Here is a 15,918-nt window from a genome sequence, read left to right on the forward strand (position 1 = left end):
ATGTTAACCTTCATAACTGCAGCAACTGATTCTTCATTCAATGAATATTGTTATGTGTGGACTATACTGAAGAAACCTCACTCCTGCATGCATTATTTTACTAGTGCAATGATTAACAGGTAATTTCATAATTACATTGGTGATATAGTCACACTCACTTATCAGACACCACTGGCAGCATGGCACCTAAATTTGCAATCAAGTTTGTTACATAAACCATTCACTCAGGATGAAGAAAAACTACACTGAACAAAAATATAAACGCAACATGTAAAGTGTTGGTCCCATGTTTCATGAGCTGAAATAAAAGATCCCAGAAATTTTCCATATGCATTGATTAGATTAGGGCCTAATTCATTTATTTCAATTGACTGATTTCCTTAAATGAACTGCAACACAGTAAAATCTTTGAAATTGTTGCATGTTGCGTTTATATTTTTGTTCATTATACTTTAAGACCATATTTCTAAACATTTAACTCATGACTTAGTAATGTACAAGAACGACTAAATTTCAGGGTGTATCTTTTTATTCACAGGTATATCAAAACATGTAGTCCCGCATTTGAAGATGTGACCGCTTATACAGGACCCTGATACACCCATTAAATATCTCAAGACAGAATCTTCATTCATCAGCATCAGATTCTTCATCATCTTGACTGATCTGGAAGTAGCGCAGCTCGTAGCTTTCCTTATCCGACGCCACCACCCTCAGCCAGTCTCGTAGGTTGTTCTTCTTCAAGTACTTCTTGGTGAGGTACTTAAGATACCTACAGAATACAGGGTTGCTATTTATTTTTAGAACAAAAATATTGAAACACAACAACAGAACCCGTTGATGAAACCAATCTCACCTTTTAGAGAACTGCTTCTCTGACGTGACGTTGATTTTGTTCTTCTGACGCATAATTTGCACTACATTTCCCAGGTTGCCTGTTTTGCCATTAACCTTCACCTTCTCTTTCAGAAAGGTTTCCTGTTAGTGATAAAACAATATGACCACACTAGGGAAGAGAGCCCTAGGCATTAAACCAGGGACGGGGACCCTAGTTTGTGACACGGCATTAGGGATGCTACTATCAGGACGCATTTCAAACAATACACAAATTAATTATAGCACCATCCAGGGTTCCCACATCATTTTGACCATGAATTTTCCAGTTACTTATAAATATTGCTGAGGCAGATTTTAATGTGTATGTCAGGTAACAATTCTTAGAATAGATTAAAACAAATTTAATTCAGAGCAATGTCTAGCCAATGAAAAAAAAAAATCTGTACAGAAATGCTTTTAATTTCCATGACTGGGTCTGGAAATGTAATTTCCCTTTATGTTTCCAGTTTTTCCATGACCGTGGGAACTCTGATCATCAATATAGGTGCTGTGTTTCTATCCATTAATATGATGCATTATTTTGTTTAATCCAACTTACAAAATTGGAAGAATCAAGAATTCCATCCTCCACAGGGTGAGTGCAGTCCAGGGTGAACTTCCAGCAAGCACCCTTTTTGTTCTTTTTCACAACAGGCTGCCTTTTCTAAGTAAAGAAACAATTAATAGTACAAGCTATAAATAACGCCCTTAAAGGTCAAATTGTTTTAAATGAAGCATTTTTATTATTATTTAAATTAGAATACATCTGTTAAATACCGACTGAGAAAATTAACAATATGTACATAAACTTACAACTTAAAACAGGGAAAGATTCTATAAAAGAGGATAAAATAAAAGGTTATAAGGGTTCTATAGAACCATATTTGTCTAATAATAAAAATTACGTTTTTGGCTTGTGAATTTTCCAGCACTTTTAACACATCACAATGTAACAACAGATCCATTTTAAAAGCATGTAGGTATGGTGGCATTTTTTAAAATTCCCATTTATGTATAAAAAAAGTTTAACACAAGGAGATATTTTATATCCAAAGACATAATATGTATAACATATCATTTGTTTTATTCAATTATGTACATCATTCCAGAAGTTCTGCACTAAATTACAATAATAGAAAAATGTTCCACTGTTTCTACATCAGAATTACAAAATTTCCATATGTTTGAGTTATCAACATTAAACCTAAAAAGTTACTGTAATTTCTGTAAAAGGCATGAAAGTATGTTTAAATGGTTCTGTCATGCTAAAAGGCTCGTCCACGTGTCTTCCCATAGTAAGTCAAATTCATGCATTTGTAAATTATTAAATCTCTAATAAACAACGTGGGCAAAAATCTTACTTTCAAATTTCATATATCTGACGTTCAATTAAAAAAACCTAACAAGTATAACCCATTTAATGGTAAAAAAACAGGTCTCCAGACAACACGTACCGGTGCCATTTTGGTGAGGTTGGCTTGAAAGAGGAAGTGACGTTGTACGAGCGATGGGTTTGTCATAGCTTCCTCGCCTCTGATTGGCTGCCGGTCGGGGTGGCTTCAACGTGGACTTTTGAGTACAGTTATGATTTGCAGGAGGTTGATTTTGTATGGTTTGTCAAACATGCTGAAACCACATAATTTTAAACAGTTGAAATTAAATATAGCAATGATATTTTGTTATGCAAGTGCATCCCAATGTTGTTATTTTTGCAAAGTATTCAACTGTCACGTGTTTTTCCTCTCACTTATTAAACTTTTGGAAACGAGTTAAATAAATGTAATTTCCCATGCAGTATCTAGAACTTATTACATAAGCTCATTGCATGTCACTAGTACTTAAAATAATTTGGTGTAGTGCTAACTTTCCAATTTAAACATGTAGAAGAATAAAGGGTGGCTATCATTAGCCACTATTTAAGCACAATGCAGTGTATCCTGCTTACACGCATCCATCAATATTCAACTATCTTAAACTCTGTCTTTATGATGATTCCTCAACTGATATTTTACCTCCCCAAGACAATCACTTAACCACAAATATGGAAAATTCTCATGTATACACACCCTTAATAGTCTGAAGGCAGATACTAGGCTCTGCGTTTCTACTTAAGTATGACTCAACCTCACATCACAGTGCAGACATACCAAGACAAAGTTGGGTGAGGCCTCAGTAGGCAACATGGACAAAACCTGATTTGCAGGTTACCTGCGGCAGAAATCTTGCACTGCAAAAACTTAAATAGGCACATATTTCTAATATGACTCTAAAGATTGATGTTCTGAAAAGATCTTCATTTTAATTGCTACTCAGGAGCTACACAAAAGAAATAAATCACAAAATGAATATCATTAAAAGAATTCATCTGAAGTCACAACATGTAATGCACTTTAAAATGAGACAAACCACTGAATTTAGAAGTTTGTGTCGTGAACAGCAATACACATTGTGTTGTCTGGGCACTCAGCCAAAAATGGGAAACAAATGAGTGTTTGGTTCAGTCGGATTTTGCAGCCCAACCCAACAAAGCATTGTCCCTTTCTTTCCCTGTAACAGTCATCACTTTTTTTTTTTAAATAGTGACATGTTTTAAAGGAATATTCTGCATTCAATTTAAGTTCCTTTAAATGCATAATAATCTTACACTTGTTTGATTCCCAAGGATAAAATACTAATTTGCTTGTTAAATCATACAATGTTCAATTCAGAAATCCATTCACATATGCACTTATCAGCCACAACATTAAAACCACCTGCCTAATATCGTGTAGGTCCCCCTTGTGCCCCCAAAACAGCTTCGACCCGTCAAGGCATGGACTCCACAAGACCTCTGAAGGTGTCCTGTGGTATCTGGCACCAAGATATTAGCAGCAGATCCTTTAAGTCCTGTATGTTGTGAGGTGGGGCCTCCATGGATCAGACTTGTTGGTCCAGCACATTCCATAGATGCTCGATTGAGATCTGGGGAATTTCGGAGGCCAAGTCAACACCTTGAACTCTTTGTCATGTTCCTCAAACCATTCCTGAACAATTTTTGCAGTGTGGCAGGGCACATTATCCTGCTGAAAGAGGCCACTGCCATCAGGGAATATCGTTGCCATGAAGGGGTGTACGTGGTCTGCAACAATCTTTAGGTAGGTGGTATGTGTCAAAGTAACATCCACATTAAAGCCAGGACCTAAGTTTTCCCAGCAGAACATTGCCCAGAGCATCACACTGCCTCCACCGGCCTGCCTTCTTCCCATAGTGCATTCTGCTGCCATCTCTTCCCCAGGCAAACAATGCACTGCACCCAGCCATCCACATGATCTAAAAGAAAACATGATTCATCAGACCAGGCCACCTTCTTCCGTTGATCCATGGTCCAGTTCTGATGCTCACGTGCCCATTGTAGGCGCTTTCGGCAGTGGACAGGGGTCATCATGGGCACCCTTAACCAGTCTGCGGCTACGCAGCCCCATAAACAAGCTGCAATGCACTGTGTTCTTTACTGCACACTAATTCAGATGTGAGAAAACACACCCCAAAAGTCATACCACTATGAAGTTTCCAAGTATAAAGTTTACACCTCATTGAATGGAGCAAATCCAAACTGCCACAGACTGGTTAAACTAGGCAATTTTTCCTCTGGATTTAATTGCGTAGGATATTCTCTCCCTCCAAGACAGTTTGATAAAAGACTGGTAAAATTTTAAACTTTAGATGAATGTTAGATCAAATGTCAGGAGCTATGAAGTGACACCTTAACGAGCATTATGGAACATTTATTTTTTAAATACTGATAGAGTTTCATGAACAAGAAAGGTCATCTATTAAGTGTTTATTATTTGCTCTCTCTAGTCAGGTGACAAAGGCCTCGAGTGAACAAAGGCAGATTAGAACTCGCATCAAAGATTTAGCCCTTAACAAGAGCCCAAGCTAATTCTGGGGTAGCACTGATAAGAGCCTACCTGGACACAAATACAGGCTTCAACACTTTATTTAAGGTTGCCAATGACAGCCAAAAATCAAAATGGCTGCTACTGTTACAGAGGTATTTGCACATGGCCATCGCATCCTTTTCCACTTCTGAACAATTTGAGACCGGCATTTAAGAGGAATTACACTAGTTTATTTCTCGTCATAGCGGTACTGCAAGTACAAGGAAGTGCCAACTACCAGTGTGCATCTCGCTTTTGGGAAAAAAGGCATTCAGTCAAGAGAAATTAACCATAGTGCCAGTATGGCATAGATCATATAAGAGGAAAAAGTAAAAAGTATGGCACCCGGGGGGATAACGTGTGTCAGTTGGGGCTTTTCTCTCTTCGCAAGACCTTGCATAAATTCTGCACACCAATTACTATTAAAGATAATACAAATAGGAAAAATGGATCCCATTATTTAACATTCAGGAATGTAAGTGTAAAAACTTGAGGGAAAAATAAAGTGGAATGGGGGGTTGGGGGGAGGAAACACAATGACAATACTAAACCTCTTACCCGAGAGAATGCCAACTGACCCAACAAGTCCAGCACAGTTTTGGGAGAAGAAAAAAGGAATACAATCACAACAAAAAATTGAGGTTGCTTGTGAAGGCCATAGCTTTGGTGGCAAATAAAAACAAAAAAACAAATGCAAGAGATTTGTTAAAGTGTAGAATGTTGCAGCCTGAGCAGCCCAGTCTTTCTTCCTATTTTGTCATGGGTTTGACGGCCACTGCAGATTCTTCGCCCATAGCTGAAAGCACAGTCACCTGGGAAACAAAGGGGGGAAAAAAAATATTCCATTGAGACAAAAGCTTTGGAGACACTAACAATTCAGAAAGATTGGCAGTGAGATAAGCTAAACAACCAAAAATTGAAAGTAGATCAACTTACCAACATCTCTTCACCAGCTGCAAATTTGCTTTCGATTTCTTTGCCCAGGTCACCGTCTGGCACACGCAGGTCCTCACGCACATCACCATTGTCCAACATAAGGGACAGGAACCCCTCACTGATGTCAACCAGCTAGGAAAGTGCAAAGTAGCCCTTAGAATATTGTTTTAATGTTTTTGTGGTTAAAAAAAAATAAAGTTAACATGTTAAGAATAAAAAAATCTTCTACAAACTCCTTAAAGAAAGCTAAACCAACACAGTATTTTGTTGACCTAGATAACTTGGCACTTCATAGGGAAAAAAAAAAAAAAAAAAACTCCAGTGAAGTTGAAAGGACACACTATTACGTCTGAAATCTCAAGGGGAAATATTATAAAAAGTCACTGTACTAATACCATCCTAACTAGACATTTATGAAAAATGACTAACAAAATAAAGGAATAGTTCACTCAAAAATGTAAATTCTCTCATTTACTCAACCTCATGCCATCCCCGATGACTGAGCATTAAGACTAAGAATCTAAGCTCTGTAGGTCCACACAATGCAAGTGAATGGTGACCAAAACTTTGAAGCTCCAAAAAGCATATTAAAGTAGCATAAAAGTAATCCATAAGACTCCAGTGGTTTAATCAGTGTCTTCTGAAGTGATCCAATCAGTTTTGTGTGAGAAGAGACTACAAATGTAACTCTTACACAAACTCTTGACATCAGCATTCTCTTTGAAAAACGTGATTTCAAGCTTGATTACACTTCCTAGTGCTTGATGCATGTTTAGAGTGCAAGACAATGCTAGGAAGTGTAATCAAGCTTGAAATCATGATCGCCAAAGAGACTGTTGAAGTTAAGATTTATAGTGAAAAAGGAGTTACATTTTGGTCTGTTCTCATCCAATACCAATTGGACCTCCTCAGAAGACATTGATTTAACCACTGGAATCTTATGTGCTTTCTGGAGCTTCAAAGTTTGGTCACCATTCACTTGCATTGTATGGACCTACAGAGCTGAGATATTCTTCTAAAAACCTTTGTATGTGTTCTGCAGAAGAAAGTCATACACATCTGGTGATTGATGAGGCAAAAGTAAATAAGAGAATTTTCATTTTTGGGTGAATTATTCCTTTAACAGCATGAAACCTCATTACAAGGTCAAGACAAGAACTGTAAAATCTTGTAATTTTGCACTAAACACAAAACCAATTGTGCCAAGCAACTCACAAATGAACCTATTAAACTGACCAACATGTGTTCAGTGCTCACACATCAGGGACTATATTAATTTAGGACAAAGACTCGCTTGTAACAGTAAGTTGATTTATGAATAAACTGGCACAAAACAAGATGAGAGAAAAAAAGGAGAGTTTGTTCTTGTTGCACAAGACTTGGGCAACAAATTAAATGAATATTTTCCATTATAGGCATTAGCCAAGCCCCAAAACAAACATTAGTCAAACTGATAAGGGTAACATCCATTAAACGTGATTTTGCAAAGCCATGCACGCTCACCTGATAATCATTTCTCTTGGTGTTAGGCACGTCCATGTTGTGGGTGGAGGGACAGATATCTTCATACTTCTTATTTGTGAAAATGTCAATTCCAACTAGGTGAACCTGCCAAGAGATATTCAGTTATTTAACATAGGAACTGAATGAAGAACAATTCTTACTTTTATGTATACAGAAAGTGGCCTCCATTTAAGGCTTACCTTTGCATGACCATGCTTGCCAGTCTTAGAAGTGGACATTTCAACAATTTTGCAAGGGCGACCTTTGAGGACCACGAATCCGTTCTTACGCAGGGCGCTGCACTGCATGGGGTAGGTGGCAGAAGCCCCTGCATCACCGCTGGTGAAATCAAGATCTGGATCTGCCATGATGGGGATCTAATCAAGGGACACTGGGGAAAAGGGCAAGAGGGAAATTAGTACGTTACAACGGGTTTCAACTTTCAAAAAGAGCTGCATTGTTCTTGGGTACACATTTGAACAAGTGAACATAATACACGTCATGGCTAAACAACACTAACACGTGTGCATGAGCCAAAGTTTCCACTGTCTGCCACACAAAAAGTTGGCCACTCACAAACCTTATGATCAAGACAAATTACAAGTCACAAAACTGCATCAACCATAAAAAATAAAAATAAAAACAGACATCTGTTTTAGACCACTGAAATCACCTTTGAGCCGTGTGAAAACACCAAACTATTTTATTAAACGAGCAGCCAAATATGCCGCATAATGCTGCTCTAATTACACGACTTCGTTTTCGGTTCAGAAACAAAAGAAAGTACTGAAATAGAGTACACTTTAGTTAACCTTTTTTTTTGGCAAAAGGTAGGGTTGTACAAAGTTTAACGCTCGTTATTTGACATTAAATGAACAACCACGCCGAGCAAGGCCAGATGTACTCTCTCTCAGTGGCCAAGTTATAACGCCTTTTCAAGCTCAACTCTAAACGAACTAAAAAGAATAATACGGAGTAACTCGTTCGGACGTTAATTTAACGTTATCGTTGACAGAAAAGGCGAACCGTAAACAGCGCAAAACGTGTCTGCCTCCGCGTGCGTCGCTTTTAGTCAACGTGGTTTCTCCACTGATCAATGACTCCGGCTAACTAGCTAACGCCCCATTCTTGCATATAACAAAACATGCTTTTAAGCACACAGAAAAACCCATTCACACATTTCCAAATAGAACAGAACAACCGCAGCTGTTAAAACTAAGACCGGAGGGAAAAGGGGGTTTCGCGCGGGTAAGCGAAAGTTTCTCACGTGCCTCTTTTTCGGTTAAATGACAAGTCACTGCGAGGGGAAAGGCCTCGCGCGTGCCGCTCTGTGTTCGCTCGCGGCCTGCAAAAACTCGAGCTGCTCCACAGCCCTGCCGCCTTAAAGAAGCACCACATCACCCTTTCTCAAGACGGCCAGGTTGAATTCAGCACCGAGACACACGCGCACACGTCTGACAGCATCTTGTGTAGAACATTAAGGCAAGAAAGTTCTGTGTAACATTTAATCACAATTCAAACACGCTTCAAGCAGCACTTACTTCCAAGAAAAAAAAGGAACGTCAACGCGCAAGCGCGGCCAATTTTAATGCGGCATCCGTACAGTGGGCGGGATTCCGATTCTTCAGCTGAGAAGAGGAAGGTTTGCGGCTTAAATGTGTGCATAGTGCCGCTTAGCGCTTAGGATCGGTAGATTGAACGTCATCGTTCACGAATACAATGTAGTGATGTAACATAGGGGAGACGAGGGCAGGTTGTCACACGGGCTGTATACCGGTTTTGAGTCAAAAAGTCCATTGTTTTCTCTAGCAGGTTTTTTGTGTTGTTTCCAAGTCCTGGTTCAAAATTGTCTTAAATTAGAATAATTTTTTTGTAAATTCTATCCTCCAAACAAAATTTCCAGTATCGTCATATTCTGTTTGGTAAACAAGGGAACACAACAAAACCACACTGGCGACATCAAGACAAGGGATGGGCATTTTGGTCATTTTTGTCTACTGGAGTACTCGGACTAATTACTCTATGGCAAGCCGAATTGACTTCTATTCATTCGCCGGATATGAATTGTTTATATCAACAGTTACATTTTCACTAGATAAAATTCTAATTCTTGATATCAAGAATGTAAATTTCACTAGTGGAAATGCCAATTGTTGATATCAATAATTAAATTTCCACTAGTAAAGACGTGAATTCTTGATATAAAAAAATGACATCGCCACTCGCAGAAATCACATTCTTGATATCAAAAATGGAATTTCAACTAGTAAAAACCAAAACTTTTATATCTATAATTGAATTTTCACTAATAAAGTTTCACACCGATATGTCATTCACTCTTATTCAAAATGCAATTATTGATATCAAAAATTAGTTTCTTACTAGTTGAAAGTCCAATTTCACATATCTACAATTCATTTCGTACTAGTAAAAAATACAATTTGTAATATCAAGAACGTAATTTCTACTAGTGGAAATGGCAAAAATTTTTATATGTGATATTCAGTTGTCACTAGTGACAATTTTAATTTCTTATATCTGTAATGTAATTGTTATTAGTAAGAAAGTCTTTTTAGATATAATTAATTACAATCCAAATGATTGATATCTGAAATCCATTTCCAGATATCATAAATACCAATTGTAACATGTTGAAATACATTTAAAGATATCAAGAATTAACATTTTAACTAGTGAAAATTGAATTGTTGATATCTGAAATTACCTTTGCATAGTTTTGGCATCCTTTTAACTTTTAATCACATGTAGGATATGAATTGTTGATATCAACAATTAAATTTTCACTAGTTAAAATGCAAATTCTTAATATCAGAAATGTAATTTCTACTAGTAGTAGAAATGCCAATTTTTGATATCAGTAATTACATTTCCACTAGTAAAAAGGTGAATTTCGATTTATCTTTAAATATTCCCAGCGTTACTCAACATAATTGAATTTTTACTAGTAAGAATTCCAATTACAGAGCTCTGCAATTACATACAGAGCTCTGCAATTACATACAGAGCTCTGCAATTACATACAGAGCTCTGCAATTACATTCTTACTAGTAATGCAGAGCTCTCTAATTCAATTACAGAGCTCTGTAATTACATTCTTACTAGTAAGAATTGCAGTTGCAGAGCTCTACGATTAATGTTTTACTAGTAATAATTCCATTACAGAGCTCTGCAATTGCATACTTACTAGCTAGAATTTCAATTGAAAAGCTCTACAGTTCCATTCTCACTAATAATAAATCAATAACAGCGCTCTCTAACTGATTTTTTACTAGTAAAAATTTTAATTACAGAGCTCTACAATTGCATTCTTACTAGTAAAAACTTGTATTCATGAGATGCAAAGCAGAAGCGGTTACACCCATTTCCCTTTTCAGATCCCGCCTAAGGTTAGGCTACATTTAGGTTAAATATTAGCACAAAATATTTTTAGATCATTAAAAAAAATTTACGCTTATTTTGCAAACATTTTTATTTTATCCCCCTATTTCTCCCCAATTTGGAACGCCTAATTCCCAATGCGCTCTAAGTCCTCGTGGTGGCGTAGTGACTCGCCTCAATCCGGGTGGCGGAGGACGACTCTCAGTTGCCTCCGCGTCTGAGACCGTCAATCCGTGCATCTTATCACGTGGCTTGTTGAGCGAGTTACCGCGGAGACGTAGCGCATGTGGAGGCTTTATGCGACACACCGTGGCATCCACGAACAACTCACCACGCGCCCCACCGAGAGTGAGAACCACATTATAGTGACCACGAAGAGGTTACCCCATGTAACTCTGCCCTCCCTAGCAACTGAGCCAATTTGGTTGCTTAGGAGACCTGGCTGGAGTCACTCAGCACGCCCTGGGATTTGAACTCGCGAACTCCAGGTGTGGTAGTCAGCGTCTCTACACGCTAAGCTACCCAGGCCCCCTTAGCAAACATTTTAATTGCATCCAACAAGAATAAACACAGATGAACAAGGGTATGCGTTTATATATTATTTAGTATCTTGAAACTTTCCTTCCAAGCTGGGTAGATCTGAATGCAGAGGAGTGAGGATCATGAGTGCATAGCACCCTCATGTGTCCTTTTAGCAATCTAATTGAAAATATTGCATGTGACCAAATGTTTGAAACATCCAGCAAATTATCATTTTCACTGTGTACAGTCTCCTGAGTTAATAATAATGTTAGTAAATTAGTGAAAAATGAAATCACTTGCCATTAAGCTGAGTTAATGTCAAAATAAAAATAAATAATCTGCATGATCATAATATCTTAACAGAATAATTTTAATCAATCAATGACTTTCTAAAAAAGTAAACACTTTAGAGCATGAAATAAAAGATTATTGGAATGAAGTGCAAACTGGTCTCCTACTTGATTTCTTTCTTGCTCACTCTCTCCCTCTCAGCACATGCTCTCTTCAGCTTGTCAGTCCAATTACATTCTTACTAGTAAAAATTTCAATTACAGAGCTCTGCAATTACATTTTTATTAGTAAGAATTGCAATTAAAGAGCTCTGCAATTACATTCTTACTAGTAAGAATTCCAATTAGAGAGTTCTACAATTGCATTAAGAGTAAGAATGAGAGTCGGGTTGTATTTAAAAAAAATGCTTTTGAGTCACTCAAGCCTCTGTTGAGTCACTCAACCCAAGTAGAGAGCTCTCTAATTGGAATTCTTACTAGTAAAAATTAAATTAGAGAGCTCTCTAATTGGAATTCTTTTAAGTAATAATTCATTTTTAGAGCTCTGTAATTAAAAATGAATGGGAGTCAATGGAAACTTACAAGTAAACATTCAGTTAGAGAGCTCTCTAATTGGTATTCTTTCTAGTAAAAATTCTGTTAGATAGCTCTGTAATTGAAAATCTTACTAGTAAAAATTCAATTAGAGAGCTCTTTAATTGAAAATCTTACTAGTAAAAATTCAATTAGAGAGCTTTTTAATAGGATTTTTTTACAAGTAAAAATTCAATTATAGAGCTTTGTAATTGGAATTCTTACTAGTAAAAATGCAATTATGAGGAGTAATGCTGGGAACATTAAAAGATAATTTGGCTTTCAATAATTCTTGATATCAACAATGACATCACTCATGGAAATACATTCTTGATATCAAAAATGAAATTTCAAATAGTAAAACAATTTCATTCTTGATATCTGTAACTGAATTCTTATGCGTAAAATGGGAATTGTTACATTTTGAAATGTAATTTTTATTAGTTAAAATGGTCAATTCAGATATTATAAATTCCTTCTTGGATATGTGCATAGTATGAGGAGTGCTAATTCATCCCCATGATCCGTTTTCTCTGTCGTTTATAAACCACACTTTTATTTTTCATATAAACACCACAAAGTGTATATTATTTTTATATTTAATAACATTGTATGATTTTGTAATGTGTATCGAGATATATGTTAATCTGCAGAGCTACAGCAGTTTCAGGACCACAGTGTCAGTACCAATGCGGTGTTAGTAAATTAGCGCCATCTAACGTTTGGAGCATAATTTCTTACATTTGTTTGCTTTTTTAGGGGCCATTTACACGACAACGTTTTCAACTAAAAACGGAAAACGTTTTATGCGTTTTGGCTGTTCGTTTACACGACAACAGCGTTTTAGGGCCTGAAAACTCAAACTTTTGAAAACGGGTTTCAAAGTGCAAGTTTTTGAAAACGATGCCGTTATCGTCTCCGTGTAAACATACAAAAACGTGAATTTGTGAAAACGATGATGTCATGCGCACGCGTATTACGTGTTCAGTCTATAGGCATGCTTCATACTTCAAAACAATGCGCGAGACATTCAAAACTACAATGGCGGACTACAGGACCATGTTTGTGTTGCTCACGATTTTGAGTTTATTGACACTTCTCCAGCAAAGTGTAGATTTACTGCATCACAACTACGACCAGCGATCGCCAAATTCATTGTTTGTATTCACCGCTCTGTGGAAGAATGCTTATGTGCGCAGGAGCGTAGTGTTTCTTTACAAAGTGACATTGCCAACTACAGCATTTTTAGTCATTTTCGCGGATCCATGTGAACAGGGATCGTTTTGACAACATTGTCGTCTGTATGCAAAACTTTTAAAAAATGCAAAGGAAAAACGTTTCCGTTTTTAGTACATCGTTGTCATGTAAATGTTCCCTTAGATTTAAAATGTGCTGTTTTTACATTGATTTTGATTTGATTACTATCTAAAACATTTAATGGTAGCCTTTTCAACACTTTTCAATAAGGTTCCATGTGTTAACATTAGTTAATGCAGTAGGTTTCATTAATTAACAAATAACTTTTTTTTTTAAATTCCCGTTTCTCCCAATGTTGGAATGCCCAATTCCCACTACTTTAGTAGGTCCTCGTGGTGGTGCGGTTACTCACCTCAATCCAGGTGGCGGAGGACAAGTCTCAGTTGCCTCCACTTCTGAGACCGTCAATCCACGCATCTTATCATGTGGCTCGCTGTGCATGACACCGCGGAGTCTCACTACATGTGGAGGCTCATGCTAAACTCTGCGATCCACGCACATCTTACTACATGCCCCATTGAGAGCGAGAACCACTTAATCGTGACCATGAGGAGGTTACCCCACGTAACTCTACCCTCCCCAGCCACTGGGCCAATTTGTTTGCTTAGGAGACCTGACTGGAGTCACTCAGCACACCCTGGATTTGAACTCGTGACTCCAGTGGTGGTAGTCAGTGTCTTTACTCGCTGAGCTACCCAGGCCCCAAGAACTTTTTTTTAACAGCATTTCTCTGTTAATATTAATGGATAAAACATTGTTCTTTGTTAATTTATATTATATTAACTAATGTTAACATTTACAACTTCTAATTTTAAAGATTACCAAGATTAACAAATGCTGTAAAAGTATTGCTCATTGTTTTTCAAGTTAACAAATGTAGTTAACTAGTTAACAAATGAAACTTTATTGTGAACTGTTACCCATTTGACTATATGTGTTCAATTGATCATTCCTGCACATAAAGTTACAAAGAGTACTTAAAGACACAAAGAATGGACATTTAATGTCATATGTATTTAATCTTATCAAATTCAAAATAAACATTCAATTACAAAGCCTAACAAAACATGTAAATTGCAAAATAAAAATAAAAATCAATATTACATAATAAGAATTAATAATGTAAATAATAATAAATTATACTAAAATAATGTAAACAACATAGGCTTGAGTGACTCAAAACAAAAGCATTTTTTTTAAATACAACCCAAACGCTAATCGAACTGTTTCCAGAATAATATTCATTATGACAACCAATTTAAGCTTCTATAAGAATAACGAGAAATACATGTATACAGATCCAGTAGTTAGCAGATAAACACTTAGCTCAATGAAGTAATCGTTTACCAATAATGATAGATTTAATACAACTTTACATAGACAACAACTTACTGTGCTCTCCGACATGATTGTTCTGTCATTAGCTCCATCCGTAACATCAGTCCGGAGACAGGGGGCCTGAAACTGCTGTGAGTTAAAGGATTAGTTCACCCAAAAATTAAAATCTGCTAATAATTTACTCACCCTCAGGCCATCCAAGATGTATCTGAGTTTCTTTCTTCATCAAAACAGAATTTAAGATTTTTAGGATTTCATTTCAGGCCTCCTCCTTTAAACAATGCAAGTGAATGTACTCCAAAATGCATATTTAGGGTGCATCAAAATAATCCACACGATTCCAGTCGAAATAAAGTTCTTCTGAACCCAAACGATTGATTATTTTTAGAAACAAAACAATACTTATATACTTTTTAACTACAAATGTTCGCTTCTGTACATATAATAATAATTTATAATTATATATATATTTTTTTTTCACACATTATACATTTGCACATATACAGTGAAATTCTTTTCAACCATGATACGGCGCCCCTGGAGCAGATCAAGGGCCTTGCTCAAAGGCCCAACAGTGGCATCTTGGCAGTGCTGGGGCTTGAACCCCCAACCTTCTGATCAGTAACCCAGAGCCTTAACCGCTGAGCAACCACTGCCCCCTATCTGTGACGCGCGCTCATGAGAGGGATGACGTAAGCTCATTGGTAAGGTTACACGTCATGTGGAGGAGGAGGCAGGAAGTGCGTCATTGTTTACAAGAGAAACTTGCACAAACAACAGACCAAGCGCCGTTCACAAACCAAAACAGTCCAAAACAATTTACAAAAATATCACATTGACATAAGTATTCAGACCCTTAACTCAATACCTTTGGCAGTGATTACAGCCTCAAGTCTTTTTGGATATGATGTAACAAGATTGCACACCTGGATTTAGAGATTATCTGCCAATCTTCTCTGCAGATCCTTTCAAGCTCTGTCAGGTTGGATGGGGACCGTTGGTGGACAGCCATTTTTAGGTCTCTCCAGAGATGTTTGGTTGGATTTAAGTCCGGGCTCTTGCTGGGCCACTCAAGGACATTCACAGAGTTGTCCCTAAGCCACTCTTGCATTGTCTTGGCTGTGTGCTTAGGGTCATTGTCCTTTTGGAAGGTGAACCTTTGACCCAGTTTGAGGCCCTGAGTGCTTTGGACCAGGTTTTCAATAAGGATATCTCTGTATTTTGCTACGTTCAGCTTTCCTTCAACCCTGACCAGTCCCCCAGTCCCTGCCGCTGAAAAACAGCCCACAGTATGATGCTACCAC

At 37.3% G+C, this 15,918-nt stretch overlaps 2 protein-coding genes across 3 annotated transcripts; both read right to left on the reverse strand.

The window, feature by feature from the left end:
• Positions 1-511: 511 nt before the first annotated feature.
• Positions 512-2,776, reverse strand: LOC127434505 (60S ribosomal protein L22-like 1). The gene is made up of 4 exons (XM_051687336.1): positions 2,331-2,776; positions 1,436-1,540; positions 857-978; positions 512-772 (listed from the first exon to the last, which is right to left on the reverse strand). The coding sequence occupies exons 1-4, from the start codon at positions 2,394-2,396 to the stop codon at positions 628-630; spliced, it is 438 nt and encodes a 145-aa protein (XP_051543296.1). The 5' UTR covers positions 2,397-2,776; the 3' UTR covers positions 512-627.
• A 2,063-nt stretch (positions 2,777-4,839) lies between these two features.
• On the reverse strand, positions 4,840-8,889 carry LOC127434504 (eukaryotic translation initiation factor 5A-1-like). 2 transcript variants are annotated; one of them, XM_051687333.1, is made up of 5 exons: positions 8,777-8,889; positions 7,436-7,626; positions 7,236-7,340; positions 5,733-5,864; positions 4,840-5,608 (listed from the first exon to the last, which is right to left on the reverse strand). In XM_051687333.1, exons 2-5 carry the CDS (start codon positions 7,601-7,603, stop codon positions 5,546-5,548), a joined length of 468 nt encoding a protein of 155 aa, XP_051543293.1. In that variant the 5' UTR covers positions 7,604-7,626; positions 8,777-8,889; the 3' UTR covers positions 4,840-5,545. The 2 variants fall into 2 exon arrangements, with proteins under 2 accessions (XP_051543293.1, XP_051543295.1); XM_051687335.1 differs by lacking the exon at positions 8,777-8,889 and adding an exon at positions 8,507-8,525.
• Between the last annotated feature and the right edge of the window lie 7,029 nt (positions 8,890-15,918).

This window comes from Myxocyprinus asiaticus, chromosome 44 (assembly GCF_019703515.2).
Source record: "Myxocyprinus asiaticus isolate MX2 ecotype Aquarium Trade chromosome 44, UBuf_Myxa_2, whole genome shotgun sequence".
NCBI classification, from domain to species: Eukaryota; Metazoa; Chordata; class Actinopteri; order Cypriniformes; family Catostomidae; genus Myxocyprinus; species Myxocyprinus asiaticus.